The sequence below is a fragment of the Lonchura striata genome, chromosome 1 (genome assembly GCF_050655825.1).
Source record: "Lonchura striata isolate lonStrDom1 chromosome 1, ASM5065582v1, whole genome shotgun sequence".
NCBI lineage: Eukaryota > Metazoa > Chordata > Aves > Passeriformes > Estrildidae > Lonchura > Lonchura striata.
The window spans coordinates 49,539,063-49,561,007 of NC_140703.1; the positions used below are offsets into that span (position 1 = coordinate 49,539,063).

Consider the following 21,945-nt stretch of genomic DNA (forward strand, 5'->3'; position numbering starts at 1 on the left):
GAAAAGATAATGGTGAAAATTAATCAGTATAGAAAGGTAAGGGGGAAAAGGTGCATCTGAATTGCAGTTATGAGCTATATATTTTGGCCAATGGTTCCAATTTTCAGAATACAAAGTGGTTGATATGCTTACTATAGTAGCAAAGTTTGTAATGGATGTTTCCAGATCTATTTAGCACTTCAGGGGATAGGCTTCCCCAATGTTTTTAACATTCATTTGAGAAAACTTGTAGAAACACAGAAAGTTTTACCTCATAACAGGATTCCTTTGTCTAGGTATATATCTTTTCTGTAGGGAATTAGCTTGACCTGAAATAAATGAAGCATCTACTGTATTTCCCCACACACATTCCTCTCCCACCCCTTTTCAATATGACAGTTGATGGATTAAGTGGCATCTAACAGGTAAAATTCACTCCAGAGATACTTAACACAGAAAGGCAACAATACTTGAAGTTGGTAATATTAGTTGTCATATTAGAGAATGTGTCTTTGATTCATTTCAAGCCCAGCAGTCCACCTGAATGCACTGATCAAGGTGTCTTGCCTGTATTTTGTTGTTAGTTTGATTAGTTCCATTCTTGGTACTCTAAATTAGTTGCAGATAAATACCTTGCTGTGTATTCCTGATCTACATTTTACATACATAACACGTGCTTACTTTAGAAATAGGAAGTCTGCTTCAGCTTGCTGCTTGAATGGAAATACTTTCTTTTCCTCATTCTGGAAGAGTAGAGTTACCCTGAAATACTTTCCTACAAAGAGTAAATTTTATGCTAGGATGTTTTTCTGTTCTGTTGTCTTACAGTACAGATGTGATTTTGCTGAGTGGCTGGGCTCCTCACTGGATGAGTTGTGGAGCAGCAGTTTCCTTTGGCATTTTTAGTAGGATTCTAAAACCTGATTTGACTTATTTTTACCTACTACTGCCTCTTTACAAGGAAATACCTTGCAGTCATTATATTCTATAACCATTAGAAGTAAAATGATTGACATCCATCAAAAACAGAGGTGTCATGTCCTAGATGTTTTTTTTTTTCACCTGATGGAGTGCATGGTTTGACAAGAACTTTGCAGTGAGAAAGCAGGTAGCTATTCTTCTCAAAGAGCAGGAGGAAAAGGTGCTAAAACAATCATTGTGTATAGGGACTTAAAATTTGTGGGCTTGTGAAGAGATTAATGCTATTCACGCTATTGCTTCTCTTGAATAGTATTAAGCGATTTAGAAGACCTTAGTGTTGCTTTTGACTTGTCTGTGTTGGTGCTGTGGCTTCTCTCCTTACATCTACATAAAAGACATGAGGAGATGTGGTTCACTCTGCCCTGAAGACAGTTCAGGGTGAAAGGAATGTGTTGGTATTTTTTGTCTTTGCTTGATCCTCTGTTTGTTTGTCTTGTAGCCTGTCCTAAAGCTACTTTGTAATAGAAACTGTATGAGTCAGATATGCATACTTAAATGTTCTTTAATAGATTTAGAAAAAAATCCTTCATCTTTGTAATGACCTGCTTAGGGCATTTTGTATCACCTCCTGTAGTACCTCATAACATGTTGATTTCTTTTTGCTGTTGTTTTCTATGCGCTGCATACTCTTGGAAACACTTTACTGTGGGAAGAAATAGTATAAAATACCACACTGAAGTGCAAAGGGTTTATATGAGCCATTCCTGTTGTAAATTCTTCGAAGCTCTTGGTCTTTTCTGCCTTTCTGTTTCTTGTCTGTCTCTTTCTTTCCCTTTCTGTTGGTGGGCATTTTGCTATTGTATGGAGTGCATGGTGACCAATAGAATCTGCATGCATCTTTTAATTTTCCACATAGATAGAAAGTATTTTTAAACTCCTGGAAATCATTCCAATTACATAAATTCTTGTATTTGCTAACAAGGTGGACAAGATCATACCTGTATTATCTCTAGGACTTAGCCATGGATTTTTCAATATTACCATGCCAAATAACACTTTAAGGAACAGGCTAAGAAAACAGAATAGTTGAAATCTTCAGGTATTGTGGAGAGGGAGATTGTAAAGCAGTCCTCAGTGTTCTCAGTAAGTCATGGAGAAATTTCAGACCTCGTTACAAATGTAGGAAAGAGAACAGGGAGACATAGGAGTCTATTCCTGTGCTGTATAATGTTGAAGACTTCCTTGTACTTCAGTTACTTCTTGCTGATTGTGCAAGCTCTACTTTGCACCAACTGCATATGAAAAGAAACTGTTGTCTCTATGTTGGACCTTAGTCTCTAAAATTATGTTGAACTTTTGCTCAGAAAATTCATGCAGACATGAAATACTGTATTTTAGACTTCAAAACACAAAACCAAAAGTTAGTCTTGCAAAAATCTCAATCTTCTGTTTCCTTAGTTATGCTCAAATACATAAATATTTATGTATTTGAAACTTGGAAGTGCATATGAAATCTCAGTGGAGAGGATTTATTATAGCTGATGTTGATAGCTTACATATCTGATGTGGTGCTGCCTCCTCAGAAATTGTTTAACTTCAACAACTCCAAATATAATGGTTACACCAAATTTTTATATTCCATATCATCAAAGGAGACAAAAGAAAAGACAATTACATATTTTGAAGCACTTATGCGGGTTTTTTAAAAGATTGAAATTCACTGGCAAAAAAATAAAATGATTTCCTCCTATAGGTTTTATCTACTTCTACTGGCTTGACAAAAACTGTGTACAACCCTGCTGCTTTGAAGGCAGCACAGAAATCTTTGCCTGTTGTTTCCACTTCCGTGCTAGACTCTAATGAAGCACAGAAGAAAAAACAGGTAAATTAAATATGCTTCTTTTTAAAACGGACCTAAGTTGGGAACTTGTGGCCTAGAGATAGAGCACTATGTATATTCATCTCAAGAACATAGATGAAACTTGTTGCAAGATTAAATTCGCTATAATGTTTTGGTTTTTTTTCCCCCACATATTACAAGACAATTCAGCGTTGTTTTGTTATTTTTCAGTGTATGTTCAGGCAGTGTAAGCAGGTTTAAAACTGTAGAAATTCAAAATGTGAAACACTTTTTCCTGGAATCAGAATCTACACATTGAGGTATGAATTGTCTGTTGTGAGTGAAAGGGAGTATATAGTATAGTTACTGTTCTTCTCTCTTAAACTATTCTGGAACTGGCCTCTATTCTCAGTGCATTTTGTACCTGTGACCAAAATGCTTTCTTCAAGAGAACTGAGAATTTTGCCACTTTGCATTTTGTTGTTTCTAAGCTATAGTTCTTCTGCACCCGCTTTTATTTTTACATAGTGCTAGGCTTTCTCTTTTTTATATATGTTAGAAAGGAAATGTAACAAAAATGTATTTGAACTTATTAGGTCACTCAGTTATAGTTTAGCTTGCCTAGAATTTTCAGGAGAGCACAGCAGAGCTCCTTCTTCAGGTTTATTCTTATCATTTAGAGAAACTAAATACACGACATTATTTGCCTTACTATTTAACCACAAATTATGAATACAATACTAAGGTTATGTCCAAACGTAAGTGTGGAAATCAGTATAATGGTTAAAGATTTTGGTCAAGTACTGCTAAATTTCAGTAATTTATGTCTGATGTAATTTGAACTAGCAATTTGTATCTGCATGTGAGTTTTGCCATTAGTCCAGAATTTATAGAAAGCAGTTCTGATTTTGAGGTTTCATTTCATGTTTGTCCCCTAACACATGTTTTTAGAATTAGAGCCTTTACCTTTCAAGCTAAGATTCTAAATGCCTGTAAAATGGCAGAAAACTTGTAATTAAATTGTTGACTCATCATAACAGCTGTAGAGGTTTTTTGAGAGAAGACACTAACGTTGTCTTCTCTCAGAAGTGATGGGCTCTTTTTCCATGTGATCTTGTGCTCCTTCCTGCCTTCAGAGATTTCTGTTACAATATACTAGTACTTGTGGAAAAACATTTTGTGGGACTGACTCCCTTCTTTTCCTCTTGTCTCCCTAGCTTTTTTTCACATTCATCCCCTTATCTTACTTTTCCTTTCCCTTCAGAAAAATGATTGCACACTGTATTGAAAAACTAACATTCCATGCAACAGAATTTGTCAGTATTTGGGAAGACATACAGAAACTTGACTACTGTTTCTTTTTCTATGGCTGCTGTGCATTTACACTCTTTGTATAGGATATTCCACTTGAAATTGATCCCATTTGATCATCTTCTGCCTCTCCTCTACTATTTCATTAGATATGTTGATATCAAAGTTCTTAAGAATTTTCTGTTGTAGAAGTCTTCTGTATTTGAGAAAAAGAAGCAACTGCTTTCTTACAAGCACCTTTAGTAGGCACTGAGCACAGCAGGGATGGCATCTCCTCCTGCTTCTCCTTTGGAGTGCAATATTGTCACTTACTGATCAGTTTCAGTTCATTTCTATTTGCCTGGTCAAGATTCTGTTGTTGGCAGATGGAGTAGCTGTACTGTTGGTTCCCAGTTAGAGTGCTCAGACACAAAAGAGGTGCTTTTCTTTGAGTGACACTTCAAGTTTAGGGAAAAAAAATCTTTTTACTTGTAACAGTTCTGGAGACTGTTTTAATTGATGGGCTTGATTACAGTTGGTTTCAAAAGTAATTGTGCTCACACATTTAAACTTGCATGCTGTATCTCTTGAGGTAGTGTAATATGTTGCCTTTCAGCTTTCAGTGGAGTTGTGTAAGGTGTTACTTTATATGTGAGCAATAATAAAGTCTTCACAGATCTAACTAAAAAAGATAATTAGATCATTCTTTAATTTGGTGATGTATTATATTCTAAAACATAGTTGGAAATATCAGTACCTCGCATTTCCTGTTACTGATTTTTTTCCCTGTTATTGTAAGTTACTGCTGTGTAGTTGTCAGGTATAGTATATTATTCTGGCATTAATGCTTCAAAGTCTAGAAACTTTCTGTAATCTTTTTATGCTTCTAGGAAGCATTGCGACTTCAGCAAGATGTAAGAAAAAAGAAGCAAGAAATCTTGGAGAAGCACATTGAAACACAGAAGGTAAAATGCTAGCATCAAAGACAGTCATCAATTCAGTTATAAAATCTTACTTCAGTTCAAAATATTTCAGAATTTGTAAGAATGAACAAAAAAAAAGCCTATAAAATAAGCATTCTCTTAGAATGGCATTATCATGCTATTTCAAGTTTATAATTTTAATCTGACTTTTCCTGTTAGTTCAGTTAAATAAAACCCTACAAGCTTATGCAATTTATGTCCAATTTTAATTGATATTGCCTAATTTGGGAGTAATATGCCTGTGTTTGGGAGAAGGGAATGCCTAAGTTCTATGTGACAAGAGCAGGAGAGAATGATGTAGAAAACGATGCATGACTGCACTTACGCTTAGGAAGAGGAAAAAAGCCAAAACTTCATTTAAATTGAATAAAATTTTGAAATAATTCAAGTGTGTTAAGCAAATCTGTCCAAATGAATTGGAAATATCAGATCTTCATTTGTAAACAAGTCAGAGATTCAGACAAATATTTTAATTTATACGTGTTAAAAGTCCTATATGTTGGTTTGTAGGTTAGAGCAAAAGAAATGCAGTATGTTTTTTCCATTAGTTATAAAGACCACAGGAAAACAGATCTGTATCAGTAGTTGCTGAGTAAAAAAGTCTCTTCTTTTTCTGAACTGGACAGATGCTGATTTCAAAGCTGGAGAAGAATAAAGCCATGAAGTCAGAAGACAAAGCAGAAATCATGAAAACACTGGAAATTTTGACTAATAGCATTACCAAGTTAAAGGATGAATTAAAAGGTGTATCACCAGGAGGAGGGGCTCCTTTAAAAAGCATGAAAACTAAAACTCAGGTACTCAAGTTTTGGTCAGCTTTTTAATAGATGAATTCACGTTTGTTTCAGAAGAATAAAAATAAATAATCCCACCAGTAGTATTTAAAACTCAAACTGGCTTAGTTTTTAAGTCCTCTTTGAAGTGAGATTTATTTTGCCTTCTTATCAAAGGAGCATAGTTAATTTTAAAACCATGCTGTTGTCTCAAAGCTGTATCTGCTATTACACAGATACTGCATCATGCAGAAGATGAAAAAAAAACAAATCAAGTCTTAATGATTCTTTCTTTTACTTTGCCCAGTGCTTTGTGTATAGTCTATTGCTTTCATAAATTCTTAATAGAAATTATGAAAACAATATTTCTTAAGCGAAATGATTGTAGTTAGGCACCACAAATATCTTCTGGTCAGGCTTTACAGAATGTACTGGTATGTAATTTCCTGTGACTCTTTGTGTCATGGAAATTTGTCAATATATTAATCTTTTAAGATTGAAGCTTATACTGGTCAGTTTTCCTTTGATCTGTGTGCCTGTATTTGGATTTTACCTGTGAGAAATACTTTTTCCTCTGCTACCATTCTTGTTGATACCTGGATGTTACCGGTTTCCCAGCTGCATAAAGATGCAATTATATTAACTTTTTAAAATGCAGTATTTTGCTTTTTATAGAAGTATTTGTTCCTAAACAGATCACAGCCTTGAAAAGAAATACCAAGAAGGAATACCGAAATTACTTCTATATACTCAAATGTAGCTTCTTATATAGTTTGTCAGGAAGAAGTTGAAGCAACATGTATTTATCCTGAAAATGGGCATAGATTATTAGGGTGGTCAGACAATAGAATAGGTTGCTGAGTGGGGTGGAGGAGTCACCCTCCCTGTGGTGTTTAAGGTGCTTCAGGTGTCTGCATCAGGTGCTGGGTGATGTGGTTTACAGGTTACACTGGTAGTGCTGGGTTGTTGGTTGGTCTTGATGATCTTAAAGATCTCTTCCAACCTCAATGATTCTATGGTTCTTGCTCCAGGCTTTTCCAGTCTCAGGATATGGGATTGATGAAGGCAAGTTTTTCAGTAAGGACTGAGTAGTAGGAAGTATTGAGTACCTCCACTGTTCTCATGTCCTTTGTCAGGTCCTCTTTAATGTCCAGCAATAAGACCACATTTTTCACAGCATGGTGTTCCTCTTGCTGCTGATTGACACATTGAAGCCCTTCTTTTTTCTCACCCCCCCCCTTGCCTGATTCAAAGCCCTCAGTGGGCTTTAGCTTTCCAAACTAGTACCTGCATGCTTAGATAATTTCACTGTGTTCCTTTTGTGCTCCAACTCTTGTACACCTTGGTTTTGGATGTAAGTTTTAGTAAAATCGTCGTGTTCATCCTGGCAATCATCCTGCCAAATTTTTTCCTGCATCTTCTGGAATTTGGGAGGATGCAATTCTTCTTCAAAGGCTAGAAATCATCCTGCCTTTCCAGCAATTACCCAGACCCATGGTATTCAAACAGGTTTTTTCCAGGTGTTTGGAGAAGGCCACATCTACTTTTACATGACTAGATAGTGGTAGTACACACACACACTGCAGTATCACCTGCATGGGTCTGCCATTGGTCCCGACTCAAACTTTCAGCTGGCTCATAATCTCTCCCCAGGCAGAGCTCTCTGTGTTCATACTGTACTCTATAATGCAGAACAGCTCCTACTCCTTCCCATCCTGGCTTATCCTTCCTTAAGAGGCTGTCTGTCCACTGTACCACTCCACTGTGTTTCTTTATGATGTTTCTGTAGTCCCAGGGAGATTGTAGCCCTGTAACTGCACACAGACATCCAGTGTCTTCTCTTTGTTTCACAAGTTTAGTGTATGAATGTAGGCTCTTTAGAGAGGCACTGATTTCCCAGAAAAGGAAGGAGAGCTTGTCCCTGTGATGCTGTTGTGTAGAACCCCCTCATCTGTATGATTGTTAAGTTTATGTTTTAAATGGTTCTTCAACCTAGTTTTGTTTATCTGCAGATCTGCACACATCACCCTTTGCTTGGTAACCTGGTCCACCACTTCTTTGTGTGGTAGTTGTTTTTAGTAAGAAAAAGTGAGGCAATATGCTAATGTTGAAGTTTTAATGAAGTTTTTGAGCTGCTTTTCCATTTCCTTTGTAATACGGAAAATGAAGAAACATTTCAAGTAAACCCACTTCATAGTGGACAAAGTATCCATTATCTGTGTGCAGTTTTGTCAACGTTTGAAATAGCAAAAACAGTCAGCCCCATCTGACTTTCATAGAAGTAAGGATTTTACAGAGCCTTTGGTTAAAATTTACAACTTTGAAAATTTTCTGAAAGGCTTTGATCTTGGCTCTCTTGTATTTTTTAAGTGTTTAAGATCTGGACAGCTCTGAGGAAGATGGTGAAGATCTGGAAGATCAGGCTTACATGACTGTGCCATTATCTTCGCCTATTTTTACTTCTTCCAGTTCATTGAGATTACAAAAAGCTCTTCCCCCTTAAGTGAAAAACCTTTGCTGCCTCTTGGTGTGTCCTGGAGGAGGTATTTTCTTCTTCAGGCTTGGCACAGCTCTGTAACAGAGAAGTCTTCATTAAGACGACTAACAATAAATCTCAAAAGTCTTCATTACACCAGTGTCACTGGCTGCTCTGTGAGTGCTAGCTGCTGGTCATCATTAAATTTCAGAAGCGCTTCTTTTGTCATGTCATTGATGTAGTGCAGCACAGTGGGATTTCAGAGACATTGGTTCCAATTTCAAAAATTTGGAAAAATACTATACAGATAATGGATTTTTTCACCTGGTTGCAGTAGATAATCAGTAAATGGGGATGAATAAACTCAAGGTTGATGTTGCCAGTTGAGTAATCCAGTTTTTTTTTTTCTTTTAAAGATTCCAGGAAAAAAATCAAAAAAATCACCATTCTTTATCAGTGGTGATAGTTGACTTTCAGCTGTTACAAGCACAAAACCTTAATCTTATTATATCCAGCCTTTGCAAACATTTCATGCTGTTGTTTTGAATCAACACATGTAAATGTAAACGGTTTCACAATCCTGTGTAGTTTTTTTTATAGTTAGCCTACATTTGTGATGTCACTGAAATGTTTGAGTCCTACTTCTTCCATTAGAAAAGTTTCACTTTGAATCGGAACTTCAAATTAAATTTTAATCATTCCATAAATCTTTCTCTGCATCTCAGTAGTTGCAGTAACCATGTCCTAATTGGGATTCAGAGAAACTTTTCTGTATTGTATATATTTTATGGTCATTCAGTAATTTTTTTAAGACTTCAATAATTTCAACAATCTGTGTCCTGGAAGGCAACTTTGAGTGCCTCAGAAACGAGTCTTTTGTTAGCATAGGTCTTGTTACTTCCTGTTTTTTCATTGTGGCCTGAACAGAGCTACCATATTTGTGTTTTTGCATTCCAACTTTGTAATAAACTTAGATGCTTTTTCTCAGTACTGATCATAGATTTTGTATTCATTCATAGCTGTACTGCCTTTTTCATCTTTTTTTAGTTCATCTCATCACCATAACATCTTGAATTTTTATTGTATGTATCTTTAGAAAAAATTCCATTAGATTTGGCTTTGCTTGGTAGTCTAAAAGGTTTAACATCACTCAGATGTCAGATAAAGCGCAGATGGAAGCTTTATCTTGACATGAAGGCTCCAAAGCTTGCACATTGTTTGTTTTTGGAGGTGAAAGCCCAGTGTAACAAGCAGTATACCTGCAAAGTTACAGCTTTTTACTGAACAATTGTTTCCTTGTAGAGAATGTGAACTGTAGAACTAATAATTTGCCATAACAATTTTGTAGATGCAGAAGGAATTACTAGATACTGAACTGGATTTATACAAGAAGATGCAAGCTGGGGAAGAAGTTACTGAATTAAGACGAAAATACACAGAACTGCAGCTGGAAGTATGTTTGTGTCTTCTTTTGTAGCAATTAACTTTTAATCAATTATTTTCCTTTATGTTTATTAGCTTGCGTATTGTATAATGAACTATTTTTACCCAGAATGCAGTATCAAGTTGCGTGTAGATGAAGACATTTCGCAATAATGTTTTAAAAAAATCACTTCCTCTACTGCAGTGGAATTGAGAAATAGCATTATCTCTATTTGCAATTGCTAATCTGTTTAAATTCTGTAACTATTTAGATGATATGATATTTTATAGATTTTTGGGTATTAATGCTTTCTTGAAAATCTGGAGTGGTTTTAAATTGTTGCCTGAATGTCATTTTGTGTTTGACACAGAAAAGTTAAGAAATAATGCTTAATCTTTTGTTCTTAAATGTTAACATGCTTTTAATGAGATTAATCAACAAGCCTGAGGATGCCAAAAGTGATATTACTACAGTGTTGGTTTCAAGAGTAGAACTTAAGAAAAGCAAATACAGTGTTTGAAGAAGTATTCAATGTGTAAAAACACAATTTTTTATTCCAGGTACTTGATCTGAAAAAAATTGGGATGGCTGTACAAAATTCTTCATATGTGTGTCTAATTTTGAGAAACTTTGAATACTGTGGATGTTATTCTGTGTTGTGTTGCACTTTCTTGTCTATATGATTGTGTAATATCTACTTGAATTACTTGATAATCTTATTTCTTTTTACTGTTAAGCAGGGCTGCTGTGTCACTTAAATTTCTCTTGTCTTAATGAAGTTTGGTCATGTCTTACATATTACTGCATATTAATACAGCGCACATATGTGTGGCCAAGTTGCATTGTATTCTTACTTTAAAACTAAATTGTTATGCAGCTTTGGTAATTATGAAAATAATTCTGATAATAAATCAAGTCAATTGAATAGAGATGGTACAAAAGCTTATGTTGTTTCTGATAGTGAGTAATACTGTATAAGTGTGCTGAAAGCTTGTTTATAAATTCTGCATCTCAGAAAATAAGTGAATCAAATGAAATGTCAAATAGGAAAAGTAGGTGCACATAAAATTACATCATAGCTGAGTGCACTAATCCTACTCCATTTCTGTTTGTACTTTGAGTTAGGTAAAAAGAGCTCTTTCAGGATGGTAATATTTAAATAAATTTTTTGAAGCCTTTAGCAGATACCAACAGAAGTAGATGGAGAAAAACAGGATCATCAGTAATGCACACTTACATCTTTCAGGGAGCAGCCGCTTGCACAGATTACAAGAGGGATATGCGGTTTATTGCCCTTGATGTTTGTTTGATTCTTCAGTATTCTTAAAAATTCTTTTAAAAATCTTTATTCACACACTGTGTTTGTGACATTAACTTCCACAATATTTAATGTGTTGTTTCTTTGACTCATGACCTGTTTTTCTGTTCCAGGTGAACCTGACTTTACTGAAAGAAAACCCAAATAGTTTACAGCTTGTTTGTTGAGTCAGCATGCCCTGAATTACTCATTTGAACATTTTAAAATGTTTAAAAAACCCCAAAGAAAGAACAAAATTGAAAAAAACCAAAGGTCTCAGGATTATGTTTATAAAACTAAAAAGCAAACTAGATACTATGGTAAAATTATCTGAATAATTTAATGAATAAAGCCATAAGAAAATTATCTCCTCATGGGTGGTATCACTGACATAGATTAAAGTAGTGCCATCACTGCTTGAGTTTGTGAACACTGTAGGATTTATTAAAAGTGTGGTGATTTCATTTAACATTTGATTCCTATGGCAGATATATGTGGGTTCAAAAAGATGTTTTCTTCTTGCTATAAACATTGAAATTTGATACCTGAAAATGGTCTTTCAAAGCTTAAAGTAGCTTTTTGAAATTAGTTTTTAAATGACTGTCATTGTCATCAGCCTTTTAATTGTTTTTGAAAAGCATATGCTAGTTCTTTAGAAGGGATACACAGGTACTGTGGAAATGGAAATTTTTGAGTACCTAGAGCCAAGTGTTCATTGAATATTTTGTCCTTGGAGGTGCCCCTTAGAAGCCTTTGTGTCGCATCTCACAATTCTGTGGCCAAAAGCTCTTAAGCTGCAATAATTCTGGTCAGAATAAAAGCCTTGCCTAGACTTCAGAGGCAAGCAGGTAAAGTAAGGAAACTAATTAACTAGTTAGACACCATATCAAGAAATTTTGATAATGAAATTTCAGTTATGCAGCAGCTTTTTTTCCTATGAGGAGTTAATCTTCACAGATAAGGGGTCTTTTGATACCTGGTTCTTATTTCCTTTTTCTGTCCTATTACTGGTCTGGTAATAATTGACCTCTAGATAATAAGCTTTTGAATATTACTTAACTGTTCACCTTCTGTTATTTTAAAACCTGCAAACTGCTCTGTCTAGGGCTTTCTTGGGGATGTGTTTTTAGGAAACATCAGAATATGTGTTTGTTTATTCTATCTAAATACTTAAGAGTGTGAATTTTAACCTATCAATATGTTATGTGTAAACATCTTAGGCTGCCAAGCGAGGGATTCTCTCTTCAGTTCGCGGCAGAGGGGTTCACGCGAGAGGCCGGGGTGCAGCGCGTAGCAGAGGCAGAGGAATACGGGGCCGGGGGAGAGGCAGAGGAGTTCCTGTGCACGCGGTGGTGGATCATCGGCCCAGGGCACTGGAGATCTCTGCCTTCACCGAAAGTGACAGAGAAGATCTGCTGCCTCATTTTGCGGTATGTCGCAATTGCACACTTTTTTTTCTCTTTGGGTAACAGCCTTCCGCTGAATGATTTGTTTTCTCCTGATTCAGTTAATCTGGAAATATTATGTAGGAATGAATCTAGCATGATATGCAGAGGATGCATTAGGAAAAGATAAAACAGGAAAAATACACTATTGCTTCAGCTAGTTATAGCTGTGATCACATAGCATTTACAAAGCTTTTTTTTTCTTCCAAAGACAAACGGCTTGTAATATTAATTTGCTCAGGACATATGTAAATTTTTTACAGTTTTTTAGGTACAAAAAGATAAAATAACTGAAGGGATGGTGAGAACAAAGATTGATTTACTGCTAACTTTTCAGTACCTGAATTCAGTCTGTCTTTGTTGAAGTACTTTAACAAGTGCTTAATGAAAATTTTCTTCAAATATTTTCAGTGCTTTTGCCTAACTTTATGAATTTAAAAGTCAGAGTGAAAATTATGCAATTATATGTAGATCTTGAAAAGCCATCCAGACATTTCTGTCTAATCATATACTTAAGAATTCAGATATTTTTCTACTTTTTTTCCTATTTTCAGTCTAAAAAATGATAATTCGACATACATAATTTTTAGCAAATTTTTCTTTGCAAATAGTGAAAAATCAACATAAATTTATAAAAACCACTTATATTCCAAATAAAAAAAGAATAGTACAATAAAAGCAAATTTGTTTATTTTGTGGAATAAATGCTAAGAATATCATGTAAATCTCCATCTGTGCAACCCTCCTCTTTATTTGTTTGGGGTTTTTTCCCCAGCATTTAATTGCAGTGGTCCTCTCTGAAGGGAGAAGTCCAGGAGCCAGTTAGTCCACTGAATTCTGCTCCAGTCAGTGTACTTAATATTTTCTGTCAGGCAGTCATACAAGAAGGTTAAAAAGAAAAATAAAAACAACAAAAAAACAAGGACCTGTATCTCTTTTTATAGGAAACTTATATCTTTAACAAGCCAAATATTAATCAAAAATATCTTTAGTAACATGAACAAATACAATTCCATTCACAGTGTCAGTTGGATAACACTGAGAAAAAAAATAAGTAAGTTTGCTGTTTTAAACTTGCTTCAGATTCCATTGGAAATACTCTGAGCTGTATTTCTGGTTTTGTGATGTGATACCACAACTCTGTGCACATCAGTAGTGCAGTCCACTTGCACAGATGTGGTTTTTTATTGGCCTTTGTGGCTTACAGTGATGGCAGCATCAAAGGTAGCAGTACCATCGTGGCCGTTACAGGAATAGATAGGTCATGTTGTTAAGATGCTGAAAAACAGAACCCAGTTGTTTTCAAACTTTTTCTACAGCTCCCGTAGAAATATTTCTGTGGAAGAGTTTTGTAATAGATCCCTTCTTTCTAATCAGAAGAGAAATACTGAAGCAGAACCACCTATTTCTATCATAGTTTTACCTCATACCTGTAGGAATTGGGAAATCCAGAGATGAGAGCACTTCGATGGTTTAGAAATGCAAGTACAAGTAACTGTATTCTTGTCTAGGACAAGTACTCTGGCATTAAGATTGTGATGTATACACTGTTCTAGTTTTCTACTTTTTTTGAGGCTGTTTGATTTAGGACTGCATTTTACTAAACTATTTTACTAAACTTCTTTGTTGTTGTTTATTTATCAAAAGCAATATGGTGAAATTGAAGATTGCCAAATTGATGACTCTTCTCTCCATGCGGTGATTACTTTTAAAACAAGAGCAGAAGCTGAAGCTGTGAGTATAGTCTTTCTTGAAAATACACTGCAGCATTCAAATACTTTGTTTACGTGACACTTTTGTATTTGATTAAATGTAATATTGTTAACTATTTTAAAACTGTTGCCACAAAAGTGTCAATTAAACAAAAATGTCAGAACTGTAGGAAATACTTAGGAAATCCTTAGGAAATTAAGTTTGTAGTAAAGCAAGGTGCAGGATATAAGAGAGAAATTAAGGTAAATACTTTGGAATTGATATTTAGATGTCTTGGGTTATCTTAATTTAATTGCCAGGTTTTTTCACCTGAAGACTTGGTACCCTCATAGTCTACCTGGAACTTCACTGACATCCTGCAGTCAACCTATATATTTACTTGGGGATCAATTTGGTTTACCTTTGTCTGAAAACCTGCGGTAGTGTAAATGGGATTTGATTCTTTTTTTCCACCTTTTTAGCATATTTTTTAAAATTTATGGAATTACAGAAGCATAGAGTTGCAGAAGTAACTTTTAGAAACTAAAATCTGGAGATGACTTACATTATAATTCAGTATCGTTACATATGGATCATTAGAACTTAATACATTTGGCTCAGCAGGACTCCTGCCTTACTTTGTCCATGGTATAGGCATATAATATAGGCTTATTATGTGATACTGAACAAATTCATGAACATAATTGTTCTACAAATGATTTTTACTTTAAAATCATTGTGTCACTGTTGGGATGGAGTATTCCTGAAAATAGTAGGGACTACAGAAAGAATGGATTCGTATTTGCAGTATGGTTGTATGGAGAAATTTCAGTTTGTTTTTATATTTTGCACAAATTTTATCTTGTGGAGTTTACCTGAACACAGTTTTCATACCTGGCCAGACTCTTCTGTTGTTCATCTTGAGACACCAGTGAGGTAATTGACAGAAAAAAACTGCTATTTACAGTGCAAATTAACCGCTGGGGACAATAGTTTTGAACACTTAGAATATAATTTATGGTTAGATATTTTGATAATCCAGCCAAAGATGCTTTACAAAAACACAGAATTCTGTTTTATTTGTGAAACTCTTAGCTATAGTAATGATGAGCACTAACTGTATGGAGATAGTATTTATTCTGTAAAAAAGGAGGTACATGGTATACTGACTGATAGGGGAAAACAGTATTATACAGGTGTATTGAAGGAACACAGTTCAACAGTGAACAAAAGTTCTGTTCAAAGATAAAAGCTGCTGTAATTAGTATACTCATAAATGAATTGAAGTTGGGATTTTAGATCAGGTGCTTCCTTGTATTGGGTACTTCCTTTTGCAGTTTCATATTCTTTGACATTGTGGTTTACATAAGAAATACTCTCAAGTGTGGAGAAAGTTCTGCTTCCCTGTAAAGAAATACAGATCCCCTAGAACAATAATCTGTTTTTCTGGACTATCCAAATAAAGTCTTTACTTCTTCCAGATGGAGTATGATTCTCACTGCAAGAATCAGGATTCATGATCAGTGTTTGAGATGTCCATGTTCTAGTGAGCATTAAACCATTTAATTGTCAACTTTATGTTTTATTAGATTTTGTGTCTAATTTCACCTTCATTTTTAAATGAAGATTTTATGAAAACTGGGTTCAATCAAATCTAGGAAAATTTTTATTTTCTTTCGGATACTCTTATATATTAAGTGTATCACAATATATTTCCATTGGAGTGTCTGTGTTTGCAACCAAAGCATTACGGCTGGCAATTTGAGAAACTGTAGAAGGTAATCATTAAAAGCCTCTGCTGAGGCAAATAGTGAAGTAAATGCTACTAATATTTTACCTTCCTAAATGAAAATAGGCCTAGGCTTTATGATCATATATGTTCTAGCCTAGAAGGAAGAGAAAGATTCCCTGTTGTAAAATGTTCCATTTTTATGTAGTAGTAATTTCTTCCAAAGATTACAAGTTATTTCTGGACCTAGATGTCACTTATAAGTACTTTTAAAAATTCTAGTTGTGTGACATTGTGATGAGACCATGAACAAAAAGCTCCTGAGCTGCATTTTAATAAGCATAGAATCTTTTAAATTTATCATAAATTTATATGTACAGATTTAAAATTTATACCTGGGGACTTTAATATCACACAATTCATGTTCAGATGTCATTGAACATGTAATTGTTTCTACATTTCACATTATGCCGTACTTTCAGATTGTACTATAAATCTTTTGTGACCATGACGGTTATTTCGGAATGTTGCTAACACTGATTTATGTTCATTCATGTTACTTTAATTTGAACATACTATTTCTGAAGTAGCCACTTAATGCAGCTGCTACTTAGAAAGACATGAATATCCCATAAGTTAAAAATTTTTACATTTCAATTACAACAGCTTTACAGGAAGTGGAACGTTTTCCAGTAGACTAAATTGTGATCACAAAAGGGCTTTTTTTCAGTTGTTTGGTTGTTGGGTTTTTAAAAATACGTTAAATCATATGTAGGGATGTCTTACTTCTTCAGTAGGTTATGCATTAACAGTTTTGTGTCTGTCTTGGAAAGGTGACGAGCCCAGAAAAATAATACTTAAAACCAGAAAGGTGTTGGTTCAGTATGTTACCCACATTGCCAAATGATATATGGTTTTCCAAACTTACTTTCTTCTAAACGTATTTTCATCATTTTCCTCAAAGGATGTATGAATTGCATGTGCAGTGAATGAAGTTGTTTCGTTTAACCTAGTAACAGTACTTTAGTATGAATGTATTGCAACTTTGACTTTCTTTTGTAAAGTCATGTGTAACTGAGATAGTCAAACTTGTTTTAGGCTGCAATTCATGGATCTCGTTTCAAAGGACAAGAGCTAAAGCTGGCATGGAACAAGCCTGTTGCTAGTATGTCAGCTGTTGAAACAGAAGAAGCTGAACCTGATGAAGAAGAAGTAAGCTTGCTTTTTCTTTATTTTTTTTTTCTTTTTAAAAATTAAATAATACAGTTTTTTAAAAAAAGATCTATCTGTGAATTCATATTTGTATTTTTTAATCTAACTCACATTTTGATATCAGAAAGTAGATTTCTGTATATTTTTTGGGTTTAGGGTGTTGAAAGTTGAAGTTGCTTTTGCTCGCAGAAATATTTAATTTCTTACATAACAAAAAAATTTAGAGGATTTATCTAGAAAATGGAAGGCAGAGGTTTGAACTTGCATAAGAGAGATTGATGATTTTGTCCAAAACATGGTTTGTGCCATCTAATTTTGGCACTAATTTCTTAGAGGAACATATTTCAGACTCTAATTTTCCTTTATAGATATGGCTCAGAGGATACAGGTGAAGGAGTAATTTAGAGCATTTTCTGACTTCACTCACATATCAAAAGTACCCTTGCTGGGTGTTCGCCATGGTCCATGAGAGATACTAAAGCCTTGTCCAAATAATCTTAATTGGTTAATGTAGGAATAGTGAGACAATATGTATTGATGCAATCTCACTCATTACACTCAAAATACCTATGTTTGTGAATTCAGAAAAATAAATGTCACCTGGGGATAAAGCTAGGCAATCTTTTTCCAAATTTATTTACTAATTGGCATAGAAAAGTTGACATGGAAGTGCACTTCGACTTACTCAATGACAGTATTTTGTTTTCATTATTTTCTTGCGGCATTTTGGTGGATCTACCACAGAAGCAGCTTCACAAGTTTGCTTTGATACAATCAAATTTGGTTAGTTTTCTTACATTGGTGATGTTTGCTTTCTGTTTTTTTCCTGAAGAAAGCCACTTTGTCTGCTGGCTTCCTGTCTCCAAAAATGCCAATTCGTTTTTTGTGTGCCATTTGAAGATAGGTACCTCTCATATTAGACATTTTTGCATTCCAGTTTACTGGGTGCTACTTTCCTCATGTACACAGACCTCAAGTGTTGTCAGATGGTCATGAGCTGTGAGTGAACAAGAGACTATATTATAGAATCTAGAGAGCATCTTAGGTATTTTGTCACATCTCCTCAGGGAAGCATTGTATTGGAAGATCAACAGCAGTGTGTTGATGCAAGGAGTCTGTATTGTGGAGAGGTCTCCTTGAGTAACCACTTCACTGGGACTTCTTGTGTAGTGAAGGAAGGGCATGCAGGGATAGGCAAATATTTCAGCAGAGTAAAGGAAGGAGTCTACAGATTCATTGATAAGTGAACTACAGAGAGATCTATCTTTTAACTGCCTTAGCTAATTACTCCTGTGGAAAATATCTAAGAGTTGAACTTGGATCAAAACCCTTAGCTGTTCATTGGTTTTGTCTGCTTGCCACTTACTTAATTTGTTTTATAGCAGCAGTTGTAAGCACATGAAAAATGTTTTCTTAATTATTCCTTATCTATAATGCCATGCTAGTTCAGCTGAATACGATGCTAGAGAAGGTAGCAGGCTTAAGATTTGAATGAAAGTGAGTACTTTGTCTCAAAAAAAAAAAAAAAAGTGCTATGTAATTCAGCTGAGATTCTTGATAACAAAACTGGGTTCCCAGTCCATTATGCAAATAAGAATCTTTTGGACTTAAGCACTTTAGAAAATCCCTGGTGAGTAGGCAGCTAATTATAAAAGCATCTGGTCTTCCTAGATGTGTTATGTTCTACACCTGGGTGCCTAACAAAAGAGCTGACTCTGCTGAGTCAGCAACTGATCCCTAAGAAGAGTATAAAATGTGTAAGTAGAGACAAGCTTTTAATCATCAGGGATTTGCAGTTGAGGGACTTCTTGAGTCAGAGATGTGGTGTCTTTGTAGTTGAAAGGCCTTGACATGTGTTTATTGTATTAATTTTTCTGGTTTCCTTGGATTCTGAATAGCATCTGTAATGTCTTGTAACAAGGAATGCTACTGTTCAACTATGTCTACTCTGAATAAGTATTGTTCTGTTGGATCTGCCACCTACATGTTCTCTCCACTTTCATTAAGATACTTAATATGCAGGGACACTGTCATAGTTCCCCTCAGTTATTTTCTCTCCGTATAGTTGTGCTCCTGTATGGAAGCCTGTCTTTTTGATCATCTCTGCTACCACTCAGTCTTGTGCTCTGTAGAGTTCTGCATTGTGCACTGCCCAGGACACCTCCTCTTTGACTGTTGCACTGTTGTATTTTAGATCCCTGAACATCAGGGAATACCAGGAATGAATCTTAAGTCCTCAGAAAGCTTCTGTGTTTTAGTCAGGGTCAGACTATGCAGGCATACGTTGATAGGTCAGGTGTCAGCAGAGCTCCTTTTGAAACTCTGCTTCCCATATGCAAGAGTAATAAAGATGGTTTCTCCCTCTTATAAAAGAGTCTGCTGGAAAGAGAGAAGGCTTAGTTCTAGGCTTTGTTCAGCCTAGAGCCCCTTCTCCCTTAGAAGACTTCATATTTTTGCAAATCAACCTTCACACCTCTTGCTGAATTTGGAAATACTGTAGCAAAAAACCTACAATTCCTTTGACACAAAGAATAAGCAAGAAAGAACAAAGCTGCTATCTAACAGCTGGGCAGTTTTGCTAAGAAACTACATCCTTACATTTTAGTCCTTTCTTTAGCTATGACAGAGTTTGCCGTGTTAGGTGTGATCATCAAAAAATTTCCAAGATAGGATAGTTTATATAGATAAACTATATATAGATAGAAATTAAAGCAACTTATATTCAAAGGCTTTGAAGTCTGTCAAGTTACTATGTTGTTATGGAACAGAATTGAAAATATACTAATACAGTTTGTTTGAATTTCTCTAAATACCTGTCTCCCTACCTCATTTAAATTTTTATATTGATTTAAATCCTGATTAAGCTGTCAAAATCAAAAATTCCTAGATTTAGCCTTTTTGATACTGTGGAACATATGGATTAAGATCTTGGATGAAAACAGACATAGATACTGTGAAAATGCAAAAAACCATTAGTTTTCAGTATAGCATGTTAAGTTTCATGGGAATATAGCAGCTTGGACATGAATGATATGCTGTAGAATCAGAAGAGTGGTGCATGTGTCATGGTCATCTTGAAGTCTTAAAAATGTTTCATTTGCCATTTAGTAATATATGTATATAGGAAATACACATCTCCAGTGTACTTTCTTGAAAGCATTAATATTTACCTCTTCACAACCAAATTTTCTTCTTTATTAAAGTTCAAGTGCTAGAAATTTGTATTTTGCCTTTTGATTTTTAACATTTTTTTGATTTAACAGTTACCACATTTTTCTCTTGAAGTTTCAGGAAGAATCTTTGGTGGATGACTCACTGCTCCAAGATGATGATGAAGAGGAAGAAGAGAATGAATCTCGTTCATGGAGAAGATGATTCAACTGATCAACAAAAATGCTAGAACTGCACCTGTGTTGCATTAGTATTACCTAATGTACTTCTGCATCTTTGTATTAAAAGGGGTTTTGTGATGAAATTGGATTCTGATATAGATTAAAAAGCAGCTGGTGGGTTATACATTTTGAGAGATTGATGTTTGAGTTACATTTCAAATGATTGCTGAAGACATCATACTAGGAACATATGCAATGTTTTTATTACATAGTTCTACAGAAAGTTACAGAATTCTTTGGGTTCTTTGTAATTTACTGAATTGGTCAAACACAAATGACCAAAACTTGTTATAACATAGATAATTTTTGTTCTATTCCAGATACGGAATGAAAATTTGCATTTAAAATCTTTGTGAATGTTTTCAGAAATGAATAGATAACAGTACTAAACTGAAGTCTCTAAAGTTATGTATTCATAATATTGCATAGTAGTATGCTTAGGCTTTACTATGTACTAGCCTTTTGTTGGATTTGTGTACGTATTTTACCTATGGGTTTTAATGATAAAAGTGTATGACTGCTTTGCATATAAGTCCTTATGACTTTAAGATGTTAAAAAAATAAAGAAATGGAATGGTCTTAAAAAAAAAAAGAAAAGAAAAAAAAAGCAATAACCAAAAAAGCTAAGGCAATGGTCCTTCATGATAAAAAAAAAAAAAAAAGAAAAAAAAAAAAAAGAGAAAAGACCATTCCAGATGGCAACCCCCACCCCCATGTTCACAAAAGGAGCTTGAATCACTATCACACTAAAATAATACTGAATATAAAAAAACCAATCTCAATCGTGTTTTATCTACATTAATACATGTTGTACTCTTCATAAAAACTTTTGGATGTTCTGAATTTAAAGTGATGCAAGTCAAATCCTAAATAGAATAATACTCTAAACACTAAGGAATTTTTTAATGTATCTTGCACTGTGTCAACTCTAGAAGAAAGTTTGGTGCCACAAAAATAACATATAGTACTGAAATATAATTTAGAAAAATATGTGAGGAGAATCTGAATACTTAGTTAATAGTCTAAAAATCTGAGTACACAAGTAATGCATTTTTTTATATTTCTGTGTTTTTATGATTATATTTTTTCATTTAAAAAGTAACACCTGGAAAAACCTGTGTTCACACTATAGCACATACTAGGCATTCAAAAATATATGAAATGTTAGTGTACTCTACAGAAAATCTTCATTGGCTCTTTCTAGCTGGTCTTTCTGGTTTATGGCGTCTAAAGTTGCTTCTTAGGAAGGGGAACTGCCTACTCTTTTGCAGTAAAGTCTCAGAAAGACTTGGTTTTATTTCTACTTAGTGGCATTTTGCTGGACTGGTTTCAAAAGGAAACCCATTTGTTAAGTATTAAATTATTGATTTTTGTTTTTGTTCTGAAGGGAGTGGGTGGGGTGTTGTTTTAATTTCCTCCTCATTAATTCATTTATGAGTGCATCATAAAACCACTGTCTTACTTACCAAATAGATGGATAGGAGCCTGTACCA

At 34.7% G+C, this 21,945-nt stretch overlaps 1 protein-coding gene across 8 annotated transcripts in view; it reads left to right on the forward strand.

The window, feature by feature from the left end:
- RBM26 (RNA binding motif protein 26) overlaps positions 1–21,164 on the forward strand; it is a 49,987-nt gene extending 28,823 nt beyond the window's left edge. For 4 of the 8 annotated variants that reach the window (XM_021529384.4, XM_021529386.4, XM_021529385.4 and 1 more), the window contains exons 15-22: positions 2,654–2,782; positions 4,921–4,995; positions 5,640–5,810; positions 9,611–9,715; positions 12,203–12,412; positions 14,075–14,161; positions 16,947–17,060; positions 20,346–21,164. In XM_021529384.4, coding sequence (XP_021385059.3) covers positions 2,654–2,782; positions 4,921–4,995; positions 5,640–5,810; positions 9,611–9,715; positions 12,203–12,412; positions 14,075–14,161; positions 16,947–17,060; positions 20,346–20,435 — 981 coding nt within the window. In that variant the 3' untranslated portion in view covers positions 20,436–21,164. The remainder of the gene's footprint in view (positions 1–2,653; positions 2,783–4,920; positions 4,996–5,639; positions 5,811–9,610; positions 9,716–12,202; positions 12,413–14,074; positions 14,162–16,946; positions 17,061–20,345) is intronic. The other 4 variants (XM_021529388.4, XM_085576446.1, XM_085576444.1 and 1 more) reach the window with 1 other exon arrangement.
- The last annotated feature ends 781 nt before the right edge of the window (positions 21,165–21,945 follow it).